General features: G+C 39.1%; 1 protein-coding gene across 1 annotated transcript; it reads right to left on the reverse strand.

Annotated features, from left to right (window-relative positions):
* Positions 1-17,647: 17,647 nt before the first annotated feature.
* LOC132277416 (uncharacterized) lies at positions 17,648-21,928 on the reverse strand. The gene is made up of 2 exons (XM_059779278.1): positions 21,680-21,928; positions 17,648-18,010 (listed from the first exon to the last, which is right to left on the reverse strand). Exons 1-2 carry the CDS (start codon positions 21,926-21,928, stop codon positions 17,648-17,650), a joined length of 612 nt encoding a protein of 203 aa, XP_059635261.1.
* Between the last annotated feature and the right edge of the window lie 377 nt (positions 21,929-22,305).

Consider the following 22,305-nt stretch of genomic DNA (forward strand, 5'->3'; position numbering starts at 1 on the left):
AGTAAAACATTTCCAAATCCTTAATTCCATATCAAAGTTCACAATTTTTGACACATAACAATAATATTAGAAATTTGCTTAAATAAAGAGACAACACTTGATACATTAGGGAACCCCTACCTCAAATTGAAGATTAAACCAAGCAAAGCCCTAAATTTAGCCCCAAGAACCCCAAATTTGAATTCCTAAGAGTGCTCTAAACTGAAATTAGCTTCTATCAAAATGAAGGTCTCAACAAGCTCATCAACTTTGCCATCAATGGCAAAGTTGAAATCTCAAAGGAAAGTGATGAATTTCAAGCCCAAAATGTGTGATTTAGAGAGAGAAGAGTTTGTGCATAGAGAGAGAGAGAGCTCACCCACGTTCTGGAGAAGAAAAATGAGTAAGAAGATGATATGTGGTGATACAAATGGCCTTAGTGCCATGTGGGGCCCATGCGCTAAATAAAATATCCATTTCCACTAACCTTATATGTACACTTCAACCAAATAACAACACAAATGAGCATGTCACCACATAAAATACATTAAATAAAAAATGAATGATATGCAATGCACCCACGATAAAATCCTCGTGCTCAACAATTCCTATAATGGGTCCCACATGGGACCTCTCGGTCCGAAAACGAAAAAATGCTGAAATGGCAACCATTGCATTTCCAAGAATCTTGAACCCAAGGAAATGCCCTAATCAACTATAGGACACATCTAGCACATTCTATGGTGTTTTTCACGTAATACGAGAAAAGACAAAAATACACTCAAAAATTAGAAAATACCATAAAAAAAGAAATGGCGAAAAATCGGAAACATTACATTCTCCCCAACTTAAAAAGATTTTGTCCCCGAAATCAAGCCATATCTGAGGGAGAAAACAATGCCAGATACATGGAGCGAACCTCCTGTTCTAGCTCCCAAGTAACCTTCTCAACTCCGTGATGCCTCCAAAGAACTTTCACAAATGGTATCGTCTTGTCTCTTAACACCTTCTACTGCATGTCAAGGATCTGAACTGGTCCTCTTTGTAGGAAACATCCTTATCAATGTCAACATCAATCCAGTCTACAACATGGATGGATCTGCCTCATACTTCCGTAACATTGACACATGGAAGGCATTATGGACTCTGTCCACCTGTGGTGGAAATGCAAGTCTATAGGCAACCTTTTATACACAGTTCAAGATCTCAAAAGGTCCAATGAATCATGGCGACAGCTTGCCACTTTTCCCGAACCTTATCAACTTTTTCCATGGAGAAACCCAAAGGAAAATATGGTCTCCCACCTCAAAGGATAGTGGCCGCCTTTGCTTATTCGCATAACTCTTCTGTCGGTTCTGAGCTGTAAGCAATCTCTGCCTGATTAACTTAATCTTCTTGGTGGTTTCGAGTACAATGTCAAGTCCTAAGGTGGCTGTCTCGCCTACCTCAGTCCAACAAACAGGAGACCTAGAAGGTTTACTATACAACGCCTCAAATGGAGCCATCTAAATGCTCGCCTGATAACTGTTGTTGTAGGCAAACTCAAGAAGTGGAAGATGATCCTCCCAACTACCTCCCAAATCAAGTATATAGGCTTGAAGCATATCCTCCAAAATCTGGATGGTACGCTCCGACTGGCCGTCCGTCTGTGGATGGAATGCCGTATTGAAATGCAACGATAAGCCAAACGCTGTGTGAATTCCTTCCTAGAACTTTGAAGTGAACTTGGCATCCCTATCTGAAACAATAGACACTAGAACTCCGTGCAACCTCATAATCTCCTTCACATACAATACACCAAGTGCCTCCGCATCATCTGTTGCCTTAATAGGCAAAAAGTGAGCTGTCTTGGTTAATCTGTCAATGATGACCCATACAACCTCATTCCCGCGCTGTGACTTAGGAAGACAGGTCACGAAATCCATAGCAATCTGCTCCTATTTCCACTGCGCTACAGGTAATGGTTGCAATAAACCAACTGGTCTCTGATGCTCGGCCTCACCTACTGACAAGTAAGGCATCTAGCCATGAACTGCATAACATCCTTTTTCATCCCATTCCACCAATATTGACGTCTCAAATTATGATACATTTTGGTACCACCTGGATGAACTGCAAAGCGAGAAGTGTGAAACTCTCGTAAGACGTCCTCACGAAAAACTGTGGAAACAACCAACAATCCCCTGACCCGTAGACCTCCATCTGTATATAAGGTCCAATCCTTCATTGTCTCGCCACTGGAGATCAAAGTGTGAATGGCATCCAAATTCGGATCCTGTCTCTGTGACTTAATCACTCGTCCGATAAGAGTGGGCTGAGCCACGAGACTAAACAAGAACACTGACTCACTGCCATTGTCATCATCAAAGCAATACAATCCCATCTCTGTTAAATCCTCAAGCATTTTCCATTTTTGAATGTCTAATTCAGCCAATATCCCCGAGATTTTCGGCTTAAGGCATCAGCTACCACATTTGCCTTACTCGGATGATACTGCAAGTCAAAGTTGTAGTCTTTTAAAAACTCAACCCATCGCCTCTGTCTATTGTTCAAGTCCTTTTGGGAGAAAATGTACTTGAGACTCTGGTGATCTGAGAACACCTCGAATCTCTCACCATACAAGTAGTGTCTCCAACACTTTAAAGCAAACACAACAATCGCCAGCTCCAAGTAATGAGCAGGGTAGTTATGCTCGTGAGTCTTCAACTGTAGAGACCCATAAGCCACTACTCTACCATCTTGCATAAGTACACAACCCAAACCATCACGTGAAGCATCACAATAGATCACATAACCCAAGCCACGCTCGGGTATCACCAACACTGGAGCCGTATTTAACCTTGTCTTCAACTCTTGAAATGATAACTTACAGGCCTTATTCCATGTAAATTTGATCCCCTTTCGGGTCAATTTAGTAATAGGCACTGCTAAATAGGAAAAATCTTACACAAATCGGCAATAATAACCTACTAGGCCAAGGAAACTCCAAATCTCAAACACATTCTTGGGTTGCTCCAAATTCAAAACTGCTTTAATCTTTGAAGGATCCACTGACACCCCACCTTCGGAGATGACATATCCTAAAAATTTTACCTCCTGTAGCCAAAACTCATACTTCTTGTATTTGGCATACAAACAGTGCTCCCATAAAATCTATAACATTGTACTCAAATAAATCTAATGCTCCTCCCGAGTCCGTTTATACACAAGAATGTCATCCATAAAAACTACCACAAACTGATCCAAGTAATCGTGGAAGACACGGTTCATTAGATCCAAGAATGCCACTAGCGCATTAGTCAGACCAAAGGGCATAACAAGGAACTCATAATGTCCATACCGTGTACAAAATGTTGTCTTTGGGATATCTTTATCCCTAACCAGCAACTGATAATAGCCTGACCAGAAGTCAATCTTCGAAAAACAGCAAGCTCCCCTTAACTGGTCAAACAATTCATCTATCATTAGCAAATGATACTTGTTCTTGATAGTGGCATGATTCAAACTCCGATAATCAATGCACAACCTCAAAGAACCATCTTTTTCTTAGCGAACAAGACCGGTACGCCCCATGGTGACACACTCGGTCGGATGAAACCTTTCATCCTTTAGTCGTCAATGTGACGATCTGAATTTTCATAAACCCGGAAATGTTAGTGTGACCCGAGAATTGACTTGATAACGGCTCTGAAATGCGGAAGCAAAAACAAAGAAAACTAGGTTCCTAGGGATAAATGGCATCCCAAGAATGCTAGAGTGACTTTCCATGAAGTCACAGAGTTTAAAAGAAAACAAAATATGGAAGCTAGGGTTTCAAAACCCGACAAGAGAAGAACCAAGGGTAAAATCTAAGTGGAGTGAATGAAGCTTACAACAAGTTAAATGTGATCAAAATCATCCAAAAAATCCTTTGGTAACTTCACATGAAGTCCCAGGGTCAAAAGAATGGAAACCCCAAAAGAACCCTATCTCGGTTCATACTAAATTTTGACACTTTCTCACTAAAATGAGGGTATCTCGAGTTAGGAGTAAAATGTAAAACTAAAATTGGCACCATTGGAAAGCTTATTTCAATGCGGTCTGTTTAGACTCAAGAACAGATGAATTCGGAGTTAAAACGAAAGAGTAATGATAGATTGAAGTTGGAAGGCCAAAGTTAAACCTGTGAAAAAGGTTCTGGGGAACCTGAACTGGTTCAGGACCCCTAAACTAGTTCAACATGGGCAGAATCCCCACGTTGGACCCAAAAATGCACCTTGAACCGGTTCAACCCCTCTTCGGTTCAAACCTGAATGTGGGAAAAAAGCAGAAAACCAGAAAATTGAAGTTTGACACAGGTTTTCGAGACCGAGACGACATTTTTTGGTAAAACACGAAGAATAAACCCCCCTTAAAATAATTTTTCCAAGTTGACCATGTCAAAAGAAAAATTTATTCTTGACGTAAAATTCCCAAAATACCCCTGAGATTAGTTTTGACGAAAAGTGCTAAAATGCAAGTTGCTTCAAGTGTTCAAATGACCAAATATGAAGTTGTGTGAAAAAATGATTGTGTACGCAAGCGTAATAAGTGTTTTAAAGTGTGAGGGAATGGTCAGTAATCCTCAAATAGGCCCAATGCAAAATTCGACCCATGAAACCTCAAAAATGACTTAAAATAGAAAGTTTGATGCCTACCATCAACCATATCATGCAACCGTGATATTTTGTGCAAGGTGAACATTCTCGCAAATGTAATATACCTAATAAAATGCATTCCAATGGTCCTGTAATGACCCGGTCATTTTCCTTCCTTTCTTTTTCGGTAAATTCTTTTTTCGTCTTTTTCCCTATTTTGTCTTTTTCTCGTTTAGCATTTTTCCTTGCATAACCTCACTTTTGTGCTCGGATTTGATTCCATTTTGCACACATCTATAGTATTTAATTTCCAAGATATCTACATTTTTACTTTTGTAGGAAAGCATGCTGAATGTTTACTTTTCTTGTAAAGGGTATGTATACATAACTTTTAGTACTTTTCTTAACTTTTGGGGTTTTAGTGTAATTATGCAAAAAATTATTTTTCATTTTAGGGACCATTTTGCAATTTAATTGGAAGAAATTTTCAAAAAGGACCTTTTTGCAATTTTTAAAAAAATGTAACAAGTGTCACCCTCTTATGGTGCCACTTGTTGATCTTGTGGTGGAACTACTTGGAAGCCTTGTTTGATGACATATGAAGGGTGGAGATTCACCCATTTGTTGGCCTAGGATAGGAGCACTTGTTGGCATGGATGGTTGACAAGTGTAGGCTAGGGATTTAGTTTAGGAAGGAACCTTAGATTAATGACAAGTGTAGGACTCACCTTTAGTCTTGCAAGTGTGTGTGTGAGAGGTAGTGCAAGAGCACCTAGTGAGTGGAGAACCCCATCACTTTTAACTTAGGGTTTGCCATTTATTTTATTCATCTCTTTCTTCTCAAGAACCCTAACCTAGCCACCATTGAAGACTAAGCTTGGTTTAAAGCTTTAAACTCCATTTTGGTGCCCTTCCACTCATCTAAGACCTTGAAGCTTGGAATACTTTAGTTTCCTCTCACTCTCCTCTACAAAACCCTTGTTTGGTTTTCCATTTTTAAGCTTGGTTGCCTTGGATTATGGAGATTCAATTCTCTATTGAGGTAGGGGGTGTTATAATTTATTTTCCAAGTGATTTAATTGTTCTTGTAGCTATATCCAAGTTGTATGCATGTCTTGTATTGAAATGAGAAATAAATGATTAATTGTAGCATGTATATAACTCATTTTAGACTTGATATATGGCATGGCCATGACTTGATCTTTGTTGTGTATTGATTTGGCATGATTAAAAAGAGCTTTTAAATCTAGAGGATTAATTGATTTAAGTTAATTTAAATTCTAATCATTTGTACCATGCTTGTATTTCATTTTTGACTTGATATATGGCATAGCCATGAATTTCTCCTTGTTATATATTAAATTGGAATCATTTGGACAACTCTTGAAATCTAGAGAAATTACTTAATTGGTATACTTAATTTCTATCATGTTGATCTAATGATTTAGTCATGTAATTCATAGAACTTGTTGTGTTTTATCACATATCATGATATGTTGCTCTACTTGTTGATTTTGGAAACTTGGGATATCATCAAGAACTTGACATGGTTAGGACTTGGTTCTAGTACGGGAGATAGAGAGCTCCCTAAACTATAGTGCGCACTAGGGGAAGGTACCCATGGGTTAATAGCCCTAAAGTGATCTCAAGAGTACGGTTTTAGTTCGGGCGATATCCAAGTATCCACTTTAGTTTGATTTCACTCTTTAATTATCAAACTTGATAACCATGTGATATTGCATCTCATTATGCTATGTTAAAAGTTTCAATGCCATTTTTAATAGCATGGACTAAATCTTAATGAATTGTAAACTTTGTAATAAATTGAAATTATACATGCTCATTCCCTACGAGTAAACTCGGTTACTCACCCCGAAGTTACTGGGTGTTTTTTAGTTAAAGAAGCATCATTGTGGGATGCACAACACTCTTAGACTTGCTAGAATTCTTGGAGTATTTTTGGTGACATTGAATATGCACTTGTTAGCATATCATGATCCTTTTTAGTGTAATGTATAAAAACTTGTATTTATTATCTTAGCTATGTAATATGCACTTAAGTGCACCTTTTGTTACTCTTAGGATGTATATGTAATGAGGCCTTAGAGCCATTTTTTGTTTATTTCGTTTTATGGATTAAATTGCACCTTAAGTATGTTTCTCACACTTGCATATGATCATTTATGTTTATCTATGTTGTGGGGACTTGTATTTTATTTTTTGGAGTTAATGGAATCATTCTTGAACAATCAGAGTGCATGTGTAGGGTCAAAAATGAACCTGCATCAGATAGCAGCATCTCCTGCAATTTTTTTGACCTTGTTCCCAGGATCGAGCTGGTTCAATTGCCAAAGGAACCGACTCTTTCTTTAACCGAGCCGACTCATTTCCCAAAAGAGTCGACTTAGTTCACTTGGGCATCATTTTCATCATTTTGCTTGCTCTCGGCCTAACTCAGCCGACTCAGTTCGTAACCCAGCCGACTAAGTTGCTCTCGGCCTAAAAGAACCGACTCAGTTGCCAACTGAGCCGACTCAGTTTGGCTGCCATGATGACCTGTCTTCAAATGGTCATAACTTGCTCATCCGAGGTCCAAATTAGGTCATTCTTAAGCCTAAACTCAAGAGCTTGAAGTCAGATTTCCAGTGGTACCAATCAAACTCTAAAATTCATACTGTAGTGAGAGTTGTGGCAGTTTTAGTGGGATAGGTTCCCGGTGTCGCTTAGTTGTAGGACGCCGCTTTGTTCTATCTTCATATCTTTATCATCCGGACTCCAAATCAAGTGATTCTTGAGTCTAAATTCATTCATTTTTCATTGTATTTCCAATGGTATGCTTGGTAGTATCCACTTCCATTGTGGAAAAGACCATTTTTCCCCTAGGCTCATTCTTGTCCGTTTTGAAACGTCGCTTCTGTAATTATTTTTTTTGGGTTCCATAACCTCGTTGAGGGTCACATTAGTGTCTTATAGACATGTAGTATCTCTAGGGACCATTATTTTACCTTTTGCATCCGCATTCTATTTCAATGTTGGATTTACGTACGGGTCACCGCTGACGCACCGGGTTGATTAAAACTTGGGTCAATGCAAGTGGTATCAGAGCTCCTAGGTTCGAAAACCTTAGGACGACGGGTTTTGGGTGCATATCATGCTTTTATTGATGTACGTTGATTTATTAGCATACCTTTGATAACATGTTCTTGGCATTATAACATGTTTACGTATTCCTTGGTGGCATACTTGGTATTATGACATGTCTCTATGCTTATATGCTTATGTGTTTAAAAAGCATCCTTGTTCGACATGTATGTATATTTGCCTATGTGCTTAGTTATTTAAAGAGCTTTCTTTTACTGCTTTAGCATGACCCTATGTTGGATACCTTGTTTTGCTTCGTGTTTCATGTTTTCATAGTGTGAGTTGCATCCGGTCATAATAGTTTATGTTATTGTTGACCTCTTTTCTTGTGTACGTTTAGCACCATGGTTGTCACGCGTGGAGAGTCTTCACGTCAAGGCATTGAGGAGCAGGTGGACGACATTGAGTTTACAAGGGGTCCGGGAAGGCCTAGGATTCCAGTTCGTGGCATGGGTCCTAATCTACCACAAGTACCGACTTATGAGGAGCAGATAACACAGGGAGTGGCTCTGGGAATGTCAGAGTCTATTCAACAGATGTTTCATCAGCATATTACAGGGATGCAGATCCCGATACGGGTACCAGCACCCGCACCAGTTGCTAATGAGGCATTAGATTACTTCATGAAGTTACAGAGGGTTAAGATTGACCAGTTTGCAGGGAGTATGGATCCGCTTGCTTCAGAGGCATGGTTTGATCTCATGGTACACAAGCTTGATAGCATGGCAATACCTACAGACTGATTGAGGATCTCCTTAACAGTCTCTATGTTCATGGGAGATGCCGGTATATGGTGGAGGTCCATGACTAATATCCACGATGTGGAGGTGATGACTTGGAACAAGTTCAGAGATTTATTCTTCGAGCACTTTTTTCCTAGGGTTATGAGGCGGGAGATGAGGATACAGTTCACAGGTCTTTATCAGGGCACTATGAGTGTCATTGAGTATGAGACACGATTTACTTCTCTCTCTCTCGTTATGCCGATGACTTGGTGGGGACAGATGAGGCCAAGGCAATGAAATTTCAGGATGGACTACATCTTGATATCAGGCCACGGGTCTTAATTCTTGATTTGAGGACTTATAGAGAGGTGGTCCAGAGGGCTATGCTAGCTGAGGCAGAGGAACGAGATCAGTTACGGATTAGGGGTTCACGCAAGCAGCCTCAAGGTGACACTTCGTCATCTTTCGGGAGTCAGTGGAAAAAGGCTAAGGCCGGGGACAGTTCATGCACTCAGGGACAGTCACAGCAGGCTCGGTCTACATTTGCTATTCCAGTATCTTCGGTGTCAGCTCGGGGAGTGAATTGTCACCATTGTCAGCAACCGGGGCACATTAAGCCTCGCTGCCCACAACTTCAGCCGCAGACCAGTCAATCACAGGCTAGTAAGCCTATAGCTTCGACAAAGGGGTTTCAAGGGACTTGCAACTACTGTAAGCAACCTGGTCATATGAGGAAGGATTGCCCTCATCTATGGGCACAGAGTGGCACAGGTTCACAGGCCACACCGTCACAGTCGGTAGTTATGCAGTCAGGTTTTAGGGTGCCACAGGCACCACAGCCAGTGGCGCCGCCAGTTGGTTCTTATCCGGGTAGAGGTTCTACGCCTATTGCTTCCGGACATCAGTCGGGCCACCAGGGCAGTTCTTAGTAGTCGGGGGCTCAGGGACGAGCTTACGCATTGCCACAGGCCGATACCTCTGCTGGGACTTCTACAGTTTGAGGTATTTTTCCAGTTTTCAGTTCTTGGGCTAGAGTTCTTGTTGACACAGGTGCATCACATTCATTTATATCTGCTTCATTTATATATTCTTTGGGTCAGGTTGTCACACAGCGGGATAGTTTCCTTTGTGTTGACATACCAGTTGGGGTCCAGTGTCCTTGGACTGTGTTTGTCGGGGTTGTGCTATTGAGATAGTTGGGCGGACTTTAGAGTTTGATTTTGTCATTTTTGACATGACAGGCTTTGACGTCATTCTCGGGATGGACTGGTTGTCTTTCTTTCATGCCACGACCGATTGCTTCCGTGGGCGAGTGTCTATTTGCACTCCCATGGGAGATTGTTTCCACTTCGTGGGAGATCGAAGTGATTCGATGATGATTTTCAGTATCGGTGACTGGAGTCGCCATAGGTCCTACTTGGCTATCCTGTTAGCCGATGAGGATAGCAGTTCAGGCCATGTTTATCCTGCAGCTGTTGCAGAGTTTCTAGATGTCTTTCCGGAGGAGTTGATGGAGTTTTTTCCTCTTTGGTAAGTTATTTTTGCCATCAATGTCATTCCCGGTACTGCGCTAATCTCTATGGCACCGTACCATATGGCGTCGGCAGAATTGGATCAGTTGAAAGCTCAATTGGATGACTTGAAAGCTAAAGGCTTTATTTGTCCTAGTGCTTCACCCTGGGGAGCACCAGGTCTTTTTGCAAAGAAGAAGGATGGGTCCTTGAGACTTTGCATCGATTATCGCAAGCTGAATCATGCTACGATCAAGAACAGGTATCCTTTGCCTAGGATTGATGACTTATTTGATCAACTGAAAGGAGTAACTTGCTTTTTGAAGATTGATCTAAGATCGGGTTACTATTAGTTGAGGGTTAAAGATGAGGATGTATCCAAGACCGCTATCCGCACACGGTATGGCCATTATGAGTTTCTGGTGATGCCATTTGGTTTAACCAATGCTCCAGCAGCTTTTATGGACTTGATGAGCCGTGTATACAGTGACCATCTTGATCAGTTCGTAGTGATTTTCGTTGATGACATTCTTGTATACTCAGCTTCGGTAGAAGAACATGAGTATCATTTGAGGACAGTATTGCAGATCCTTAGGGATAATCAGTTGTACGCCAAGTTTGAGAAATGTGAATTTTGGCTATCAGAAGTGAATTTCCTTGGACATGTTGTGATAGGGGGCGGTGTTGCAGTGGATCCATCAAAGATTGAATCGGTGATGGATTGGGAGCGTTTGAAGACAGTGTTTGAGATTTGGAGTTTCCTTGGCCTAGCCGGTTATTACCGGAGATTTGTTCGGGATTTCTTTCGTTTAGCGACACCTATGACTCGACTTACCCGCAAGGGGGTCAAGTTCATATGGAATGAGGCATGTGAGTTTGCCTTTCAGGAGTTGAAGGTCAGGTTGACATCAGCTCCAGTTTTGATCATTCCTGAACGTGGTTTGGGTTATATGTGATCTTCTATGATGCTTCACGGAAAGGTTTGGGTTGTGTCTTAATACAGACAGAGCGGGTAGTTGCTTATGGGTCTCGATAGTTGAAGACTCATGAGTTGAACTACTCTACACATGATTTAGAGTTGGTAGCAGTTATCTTTGCCCTGAAAAGGTGGAGACACTATTTATATGGGGAAAAGTTTAAAGTTTTCTCCAACCACAAGAGTCTCAAGTATCTCTTCTCTCAGAAGGATTTGAACTTGAGACAGCACAGATGGGTTGAGTTCATAGAGGATTATGACTTTGAGTTATAGTACCATTCGGGTAAGGCCAATGTGGTGGCCGATGCATTGAGTAGAAAATCATGGGGGACTCTTGCTAACATTTCCATTCATAGATGGAAGATGCTAGAAGAGCTTACAGATTTTGGTTTGTAGTCTTATGAGGACGCTTCATCGGCTATTTTGTTTAGCCTTGTAGCTCAACCAGCTCTTGTTAGCATAGTTATTAAGGCATAATTGGAGGATGGGGAGATGAAGGCCATCCATGTTCAGATTTCAGGCGGCGAGAATGTAGAGGGTTGGACCTTACATTCAGACGGTGGTCTCAGGTACAAGGGGTTAATGTTTATTCCCTTGTCTTGTCATGAAGACGTTCTTCGGGATTTTTACCACTCTCGACTTGCAGTTTATCCTGGTGGTACGAAGATGTATGACAATCTGCGGCGACAATTTTAGTGGCACGGCATGAAATGGGATGTTTCACAGTTTGTGGCTCGATGCCTTACTTGTCAGCAAGTGAAGGCAGAGCATCAATGACCAGTAGGATTATTATAACCATTACCAGTAGCTGAGTGAAAATGGGAGCATATCACTATGGATTTCGTAACGGGACTTCCGAGGTCTCAGGCGGGGAATGACGCCTTTTGGGTCATAGTTGACAGGTTGACTAAAACGACTCACTTCTTGCCCATGGTAGTGACAGACAGTGCAGAGAGGCTTAGTAGACTGTATGTGAGGCAGATCATTAGGCTTCACAGGGTTCCGAAATCCATTGTTTCCGATAGGGATCCGCGGTTCACGTCTCACTTTTGGCATAGTTTTCAAGAGGCTTTTGACACGGGGCTTCATTTTAGCACAACATTCCATCCTCAGACTGATGGTCAGTCGGAGTGCACCATTCAGATATTAGAGGATATGTTACGGGCTTGTATCTTGGATTTTGGTGGTAGTTGGTAGGACTACTTACCTTTGGTTGAGTTTGCCTACAACAATAGTTACCATACTAGTATTGGAATGGCACCTTTTGAGGCATTGTATGGCAGGCCTTGCAGATCTCCAATTTGTTGGACCGAGGTCGGTGATACCATTGCCTTGGGTCCCGACATTGTCATCGAGACTACAGAGAAAATCAAGTTGATTCGGTAGCGGTTGGCTACCGCACAGAGCAGACAAGTGTAGGCTAGGGATTTAGTTTAGGAAGGAACCTTAGATTCATGACAAGTGTATGACTCACCTTTAGTCTTGCAAGTGTGTGTGTGAGAGGTAGTGCAAGAGCACCTAGTGAGTGGAGAACCCCATCACTTTTAACTTAGGGTTTGCACATTTATTTTATTCATCTCTTTCCTCTCAAGAACCCTAACCTAGCCACCATTGAAGACTAAGCTTGGTTTACAGCTTTAGACTCCATTTTGGTGCCCTTCCACTCAACTAAGACCTTGAAGCTTGGAATACTTTAGTTTCCTCTCACTATCCTCTACAAAACCCTTGTTTGGTTTTCCATTTTTAAGCTTGGTTGCCTTGGATTATAGAGATTAAATTCTCTATTGAGGTAGGGGGTGTTATAATTTATTTTCTAAGTGATTTAATTGTTCTTGTAGTGATATCCAAGTTGTATGCATGTCTTGTATTGAAATGAGAAATAAATAATTAATTGTAGCTTGTATATAACTCACTTTAGACTTGATATATGGTATGGCCATGACTTGATCTTTGTTGTGTATTGATTTGGCATGATTTAAAAGAGCTTTTAAATCTAGATGATTAATTGATTTAAGTTGATTTAAATTCTAATCATTTGTACCATGCTTGTATTTCATTTTTGACTTGATATATGGCATAGCCATGAATTTTTCCTTGTTATATATTAAATTAGAATCATTTGGACAACTCTTGAAATCTAGAGAAATTACTTAGTTGGTATACTTAATTTCTATCATGTTGATCTAATGATTTAGTCATGTAATTCATAGAACTTGTTGTGTTTTATCACATATCATGACATGTTGCTCTACTTATTGATTTTGGAAACTTGGGATATCATCAAGAACTTGACATGGTTAGGACTTGGTTCTAGTTTAGGAGATAGAGCGCTCCCTAAACTATAGTGCGTACTAGGGGAAGGTACCCATGGGTTAATAGCTCTAAAGTGATATCAAGAGTACGGTTTTAGTCCAGGCGATATCAAAGTATCCACTTTAGTTTGATTTCACTCTTTAATTATCAAACTTAATAACCATGTGATATTGCATCTCATTATGCTATGTTAAAAGTTCCAATGTCATTTTTAATAGCATGGACTAAATCTTAATGAATTGTAGACTTTGTAATAAATTGAACTTATACATGCTCATTCCCTACGAGTAAACTTGTTTACTCACCCTGAAGTTACTGGGTGTTTTTCAGGTAAAGAGGCATCATTATGGGATGCACAACACTCTTAGACTTGAATATGCACTTGTTAGCATATCATGATCTTTTTTGATGTAATGTATAAAAACTTATATTTATTGTCTAAGCTATGTAATGTGCACTTATGTGCACCTTTTGTTACTCTTAGGACATATATGTAGTGAGGCCTTAGAGCCATTTTTTGTTTATTTCCTTTTATGGATTAAATTGCACCTTAAGTATGTTTGTCACACTTGCATATGATCATTTATGTTTATTTATGTTGTAGAGACTTGTATTTCATTTTTGGGAGTTAATGGAATCATTCTTGAACAAGCAGAGTGCATGTGTAAGGTCAAAAATGAACTTGCATTAGATAGCAGCATCTGCTGCAATATTTTTTTGCCTTGTTCCTAAGATCGAGCCGGCTCAATTGCCAAAGGAGCCGACTCTTTCTTCAACTGAGCCGACTCATTTCCCAAAAGAGTCGACTTAGTTCACCTGGGTATCATTTTCATCATTTTGCTTGCTCTCGGCCTAACTCAGCCGACTCAGTTCATAACCCAGCCGACTAAGTTGCTCTCGGCCTAAAAGAGCTGACTCAGTTTGGCTGCCATGATGACCTGTCTTTAAATGGTCATAACTTACTCATCTGAGGTCCAAATTAGGTTATTATTAAGCCTAAACTCAAGAGTTTGAAGTTAGCTTTCCAATGGTGCCAACCACACTTTGAAATTCGAACCGTAGTGAGAGTTATGACAGTTTTAGTGGGATATGTTCCCGGTGTCGCTTAGTCACAAGACGCCGCTTTGTTCTATCTTCATATCTTTATCATCCGGACTCCGAATCAAGTGATTCTTGAGTCTAACTTCTTCCATTTTTCATTGTATTTCCAATGGTATTCTTGGTAGTACCCACTTCCATTTTGGAAAAGACCATTTTACCCTTAGGCTTATTCTTGTCTGTTTTGAAACGTCGTTTCCGCAATTGTTTTCTCTGGGTTCCGTGACCTCGTTGATGGTCACATTGGTGTCTTATAGACATGTAGTATCTCTATGGACCATTATTTTACCTTTTGCATCCGCATTCTATTTCAATGTTGGATTTACTTACAGGTCACCGCTGACGCACCGGGTTGATTAAAACTCGGGTCATTACTGGTCCATGATCTCAAAATACACCCTATGCAAAATATGACATGTCCAAACCCCAAAATCATGAAAAATACCCTTTTAAAGGAATTTATGAAGTCAATCACCATAGATGCATTCAAAGAAACATTTGGCCCTTGGCCACACGTCACATATAATAAAAGAGCACTAGGGAAAGTGACAAAACGCAATTCCTACCAACCAAAATGAAATGGACATGCTAAAGCTTCACATTTTCCCAATTTTCACATATTTAAGCATATAACCAAGTAGGATAAAAGTAAAGCATGAGGTTCTTGGCCCTTGGCCCTTGGCCATATCACATACATGTCAAATAGGTCTTAAAGGATGCATTTAGGTACTTATTACATATCCCAAATAGAAAGTACAAGTTTTGACATAATTAACCAAAGATAAGGCAAAATCATGCTAGCAATGCATGAAAGGTGAACGCCACACTCATCAAGCGATAAAACAAGTTCAAGGATGTTGTACATCCCTAAAAAATAGTTATTTACATGAAAAATATCCCAACAACGAGGGTGAGTAAACCAATTACTCGTGCAAAATGAACATGCGTATAACCTAAAGTTTTGCATGTCTCTACAATTTTATATAAATCAATCCATGTGGTTCATGCTACCTAACGTCTATGTTCAAGGTGAGACTAAATGATCATCCTAAACTACATTAGAACATCCTCATCATAAACCACAATAAATAAACAATTAAGTAACATTGAAATTTCAATTACCAAATAACAAAATGTAAATTCACAAAGTAAACAACTTGGAATTGAAATGCGAAATCAAACAAGCGGAAAGGCTAGGACTATGGTCACAAGACCAAGTAAGTTGTTCTGGGTAATTACGACCCACAAGGAATTACCTAGTACGCACTTGTGACTAAGGGAGACCATGTCCCCGTACTAGAGCCGAACCCTAGCCATCACATAAACTCAAGTCCTTACAAGTTTTCCAAAATTAACAAATTGTGCACAAGTATATACACATATACTAATGTACTTAACCAATTACCATATACAATCCAATTGTGGAAACACATAAGACATGCCCTAAGTCCTCAACTACCATGGCATATAACATAATAGGCCTTGAAAACATCAAAGATGCAAATAAATCATAAATTAATTAAATGGAAACTAACTAAACAAAAATCAATTAATTTCTCTAGATTGTAAAATACCACAAAATGGCATGAAATTAATACATATTAATCAACATACCATGATTAACACAAATATGAAATTAAAAGTCAAATTAAGCTACTAAAACACTTAGCAAATTTTTAATTAACTTAATTAATTAAAAATCTCTAGATTTCAAAAGCCATCCAATAATTCCAAAAATAATATATGATGAACAACAAGTCATGGGCTCTCTAAATTTCACAATTATAATCTAATCTAAGCATGCTATAACTATGAAATTAAATTATCATTTAATTAAAAATAAAACCCATTCTTAGATCAAAAAGATAAACTTTTATACAAGTTATATAAACCTCAAAAACAAGTAAAATACTAAGATTATAAACATGAAACACCCCCTATCTCACTTTGAGATGAAAACCTTAAATTACACCAAAATCAAACTCCACAAAATGCGATGAAACTTCGGGGTTACGACGGGGACAAGGAGAGCAAGAAATCCTCTTGTGACAAGACCCAAATTCAAGCTTGAACTCACACCCCAAAAATCCGAGTGCTACAAATTGAAATTTGATCAGATAGAAATCACCGCATCGTCGAGGACATAAAAAAAGTCTCCATCCGGAAGAGGTGAATAAAAGAGGAAGAAGATGAAAAGAGGAGAGAGAAATGACAACCCTCAAGCTCCTCTAATGGTGGCTGGCTGCTGCCACTTTAGGAAAGAAAAAGATGAAATGACTTTTTTTCTCATCCACCTACCCTAAATAGGTCAAAAAGGTGTCTTGAAGGGCCTTGTCCAGATCCAAAAAGTGAAATCTTTCAAGACGCGCTTAAATGAAGATGGTCCATGAACAAAAAAGATTCAAAATGGAATTCTAAGATCAATGGAAAAAACAGGGTAAAAAATCGAGTCCTGAGCAAGGAGATATGCCTCGGACAAGTTTGACGACTAACGGGAAAAGAAAATTCAAAATAAATAAAATAAAAATTTGAAAAATATTCTGAAAGTGCCAAAGTTAATAGAAAGTGAAAATAACCCCATCATGAAGATTTCAACCCAAAACGAGAAACTTTTTCGAAAACTTTTCATAAATGCCCCCCACTGAATAACTCAAAAAGTGAATTTCCCAAAAAGTCCAAAATGAAGTGCCATTCAAAAGATACATTTAAAAGAACCTTAAATACAAAATATCATCAAAAGATAATTACGAAAAACACCCTTAGTAAAGATAATAATTTTCAAGAATCTTTTCATTTACGCCCCCATAGGTAAAAGTAAACATCTAGCATGCTTTTCTACAAAAGTAAAAATGCATAACACATGGAAATCAAGTAAAATGAATGCATGCAAGACCGGAATCAAATTTGAGCATGACCCGATAGGTTACGCAAAATGAAAAGACAGTGAAAAAGACGGAAAAAGAAAACTTAAAAAAAGTTGGGAAGGAAAATGACAGGGTCATTACAATCATGATACTTCTTTAATTCCTCCAATTCAATTGGTGTCATACGATACGGTGCCATATAAATTGGTGCAGTATCCGACATCAAATTAATAGCAAATTTCACCTCTTAGTGTGGGGACAACTCCGTTAAGTCCTCTGGAAAAACATCCAAAAAATCCCGCACAACTGCCGGATAATCAACCCCACAAAACTCAACACCATAATTGGAAAAAAGGCTAGGCAAGAAAAATTCTTGTCGATCCCGACCTCTAACACCATAGAAAGAAGGAATGAGGGAATCATATTAATCTCCCATAAAACAGAAGCAATCCCCATTCGGGGTACAAACTGACACTCTACCCCTGAAACAATCAATAACAGCTCTGAAGGATGATAACCAGTCCATCCCAAGAATGATGTCAAACCCTGTCATCTTGAGAAGGATGAGTTTGAACTCAAGCACACGTCTGATAATCATGATGGAACAACCCTGATAAACTCTACCAAGAGTGACTGAACCCTCGACAGGTGTGTCAACACAAAGTGGCCTGTCTAAGTGATTAACCTCCAACCCCAATGCTCGTATAAATGCTGAAGTAATGAATGAATAGGAAGCACCAGAATCAAATAGCACTCTACCCAAGAATGGGACATAAGAAACATACCCCTGACAACAGACAGACTAGATGATGGCTGTTGTGTCAGTTTATTACCACTCGCAATAGCACGAATCTTTATAAGATAGTACTATATAGAGGGCGTCGATCCCACAGGGAGATGAGTGTTCTTTGCTTTATTCTTAACTAATCCAATTTATTTATTTATTGGTTTACAGATAACTGGTTGAATTGATTGATTGATTGGTTGTCATGAACATAAAATAAAATTACCCTGAATTTAAACTAAGAGATCATAGAGAGAGAAGTTTTAGGACTTTTACTTCACCACAACCTTCATACTATGGTTAATTGTTCAACTCTAGGGATTTAACAATTTATATTTCAAATGAATTGAACTCAATAACATTCGTTTAATTTAGTTTTAAAGAAAGATGTTTTATAAATTTCAATTAACTATAACCTATCTGTGGTTAACATGGACTATCCACCTACCTACTTTAACTAATTTTGCAAACAATCCATCTTTCCTAAGCATAGACTATGAAAACATTCATTTATAAAAAACATTGGAACACCAATACATGATTTCCGTTCTTATGTCCGGCAGGGCTTCGCCAGATATCGTCCAATAAGAATGGGGTGAGAATAATCTAAGAATAGTTATATCTAAGACAAGGTAATAACTTTTCAGAAACTATTTAAAACTTTGAAATCCAATTGAGTTGTCTCATTTCCTCATAATCATGTAATCAGAAATATAATATATTAAAAATATCCCAGAGTTAAAACAACCAAACTATAGTACTTAGCTCGGGTTACATCAGTGCCCTAAGAGAGGAATTAGCTACTTATGACAATACAAAATATCATCTGTGTTGTTGTTGTTATCTTCATCGTCACGGACGACATTTCTGTTCTCAGAATCTTTACCTTCTAAGGTTCTGGAAACCTTAAAAGCCACCACCCCAATATCAGACTTCTCAATAATATGAGAAAAATGAACCACTTCTACTAAGGCCTGTGCCTTTTTTTATAGAAGAAATAAGGGTTTGGTGGGCTTTTAGGTCTTCTGGCCCAATTGGATTGACTTAAGACTTGGAAAAGAATAATCCCCGTAACTTGTAAATCTAATCTATCATGGAAGGCTTGAACTTAAGAAGTAGAGCTCGAGCTATTTGGCCCAGGCTCGAGCTTTGGGAACAAAGCTTGAGCTTTCTTGAAATATGGCTCGAGCTTCAAAGGATGGTGCTCGATCTTCACTTTTGTACTTAATCAAATTTCTTTAACTATTTGCCGAAGCGTCTTTTCCATCAACACTTAGAATATTTTTGGGTCTTCTTCTTTTAACATTGCTCAATCCTAGCTTCATAGGGCTCGAGCTTTAGGTACTAAGCTTGAGCTTTCGGGGCTTAGGGCTCGAGCTCTGAATGACAGTGCTCGATCCTTGAGGTCTGGAACGAGGCTGTGGCAGCTTGGCTTTCTTGAAATCAACTCTTTAAATTCCGACACCACATTCTCAAGCTTGTAAGGAAAGGCTCGAGCACCCTTGGGAAAGGCTCGAGCACCACTGTGTAGGGCTCGAGCTCTGGAGGTACAAGACTTGAGCTTTAATGCCTTATTGATTTTTCTTCTTTTTCTTGCATAGCTCGAGCCTTAGAACTTAAGCTCGAGCTTTGGTACTTGGATTCTTCCAAACTTCGCTATTTAAGCTCTCGGCTTGCTTTAAATGACCGGCAATGACTCTATAAACTTCGATATCAGTCTTTTCATCATAAAGTCTCAGTTTTAACCGTTTCTCTGAGAAAGTACTTAAAAACACACAATGAACATAAATCAGTCTAACAACGGATAGAAGTATTACTTCAGGTCTTAACATACGTATATTTAGGGGCTTGAATATGCAATATTCAGCGCTTATCACACCTCCAAACTTACATATTGCTAGTCCTTTAGCAATACAGAACTAAGAATCCGCTTTTGTGGGAATCACGATTACATTTAGCCTATGTAACAAGCCTTTAAACCCCTAGGTTGCCCTTAGTGGACGAGTTCTAGTCTCGTGAGGGTTTCTAGTGATGGTACCCATAAACATCTCAGACAGTGCCTTAATTACAAAATAAGCTCATTCAAGCCTGTTTTCAAATCATGATATCCCAGCATTTCATCAATCAATCAACTACAGCAGGTATAGCTAATTATATTAATCAGAAAAACTTTCAACTTCCAATTTCAATTTAGCAGCCATGGTCCCTATATGTCAGTTTAATCATTTATTCAATAATCTCAATCTCTAAAACTCTTTAAAATATGTCAGTTTACTATCCATACTTGTATTTATTCCTTACTATCCCTCAACTTACAGGTAAACTTTTCAAATTCTAACTCCCAAGGCATTATTATTTTTCTCTACAGGTATGCATTTTTTAAAAAGGATACTGTGCAATGTTCAGGTTTATTAAACTTTCTAAAGCATCCATGTAACGAACATTTGGCCAATGACTCCCAAACCAGACGGTCTTAGGGCATTAAGTGATAAAGCACCCTTTCGGACCTAATTGTTCAAGTAATCTAGGCAACCTAAACCCCTTATGTAACAAGTTTTCAGCCAATGACTCACAAACCAGATGGTTTTAGGGTATTAGGTGTCAGAACACATCCCTAAGGACTTAATTGCTTAAACAATCTAGGTACAGACCTGAACTTAACCATTTTCTACTTCTTTTCTTTACTTCTTTTGTTTGTTTGTTTTTTTTTTTTTTCTTTCACATTGGTAAAGAATTTTTTCCATTTATTGCACACATACCCTTTCTTTCCTTTCTTTATTTTTTATATGCATTGGTTATCAAAATCATCAAATTAACCTGCTCATCTCAGTTTAACTCAAAACAAAACAAGACTTCCAGTTTATACCCCATAGAATTCATGCAAGTGTGAATATGTGTAAAGTGGAGTATTTCAGAGATCAAATTCATCAAACAATTATCATCTTAACAAAGTGGACCACAGGTCACCAACTAATTTCAAAAATTTTAAAAATTCCTTTTCAACATAACTTTGGCATATAGGCCATCTCTAACCAATATAAGACTATATAAAGAAATCATGACAATCAACAAACTCAAAATCACGCTTTAACATCAAAAATCCAGAACCTTGTGTTCAATATATCAAACTTAGTGTGCACATTGTCCTTAATGTGTGAAAATAAAGTAGAGTTAGAAAGATATTACCATACTACACCAGACCAGCAAATATATATTAATATGAAGCACTGAAGGGCAAACTAGAGAAGTCACCCCCAAACTTAGTCCTTAGTGCCTAGCAAAATCATCAAACTCTAACACACATTAGAGTATCAAGTATATGAAGTAATAATAGAGAAATGTCAACATACAGCTCAACTATCAACACAAGTGTATAATAGGTAAAAACATGTATATAAATAATCATGATCAGTACAATGCTTTGAATAATAGACTTAGGGCAGATATACAGTATATAGAATGGAATACATCAAAATACTGCCCTAGTCAACAAAAGATGCCTATCTAGCAAGAACAAATACAGAAAACCCTAGACAGCTAATCTATATAAGATGACGGAGAATTTGTAGAAGTAGAAGCGGCAGATGGAGTGTGGCGTAATAGCTCAGTGAGAATGCTCTGCTGCTCAGTCAGCATCTATCGTAACAATGTTTGGCCAGCCTGCAGCTCTACCACTCTGGCATGTAACTCTCCAATCTTAGCCTGAGAAGAACTATCAGGCTGTGCTGTTGGGGATGCCCTCCTCCTCGGTGGTGCCTGGCCATCAGAGGTATCCATCTCGCCCTTTCTGGCCTCATTGTCATCGTCATCCTCCTCCTCCTTAGCATCACCTCTATTATCGCTAACTGCTGCCTCTGCGTGATCAGCTAGAAGAATAGTAGGTGGAGGTGGATAAGGTGGTACATCAAGCACATATGGCATACCTCAAGCCTTGGCATCCAATCTCTGTCAATCCTCTCGGATCTCATCATCTAGCCCCCATTCCCTCTTCTTTTCCTTGGGCATATGGCCCCAGACATTGTTCCATTGAGTGAAACAATATGTCATGAAAACTATCATGGTCGCCTCATTCGGGGGTAGTGGAACCCCCGAGATTTCCATCAGGTGGGTAATAAGCTTAGGAAACTGAAGTGAGTGGCTAGGAGGGCGTCTAGCCTCTCCCATCTCATCATATAGCTGGCTCATCTGTAGGAACATGATCTTGGGAATGGATACCCAATAGTAGGCATGGAATGCATAGTGCACATCCACCATTTCTGTGCACTACCCTATCTTATGTCCGATAGGGCGACCATTGG

Source organism: Cornus florida, unplaced genomic scaffold, assembly GCF_030987335.1.
Source record: "Cornus florida cultivar Cherokee Brave unplaced genomic scaffold, ASM3098733v1 CherokeeBrave_3.0.0_Hap2_Chr10, whole genome shotgun sequence".
NCBI lineage: Eukaryota > Viridiplantae > Streptophyta > Magnoliopsida > Cornales > Cornaceae > Cornus > Cornus florida.

Coding starts and splice junctions, on each gene's coding strand:
- LOC132277416 (XM_059779278.1), bottom strand. CDS start 21,928: ATGCCATATGTGCTTGATGTACCACCTTATCCACCTCCACCTACTATT. Junction 18,011..21,679: donor GAGAGTTACATGCCAGAGTG/GTAGAGCTGCAG, acceptor GTCTGTTGTCAG/GGGTATGTTTCTTATGTCCC.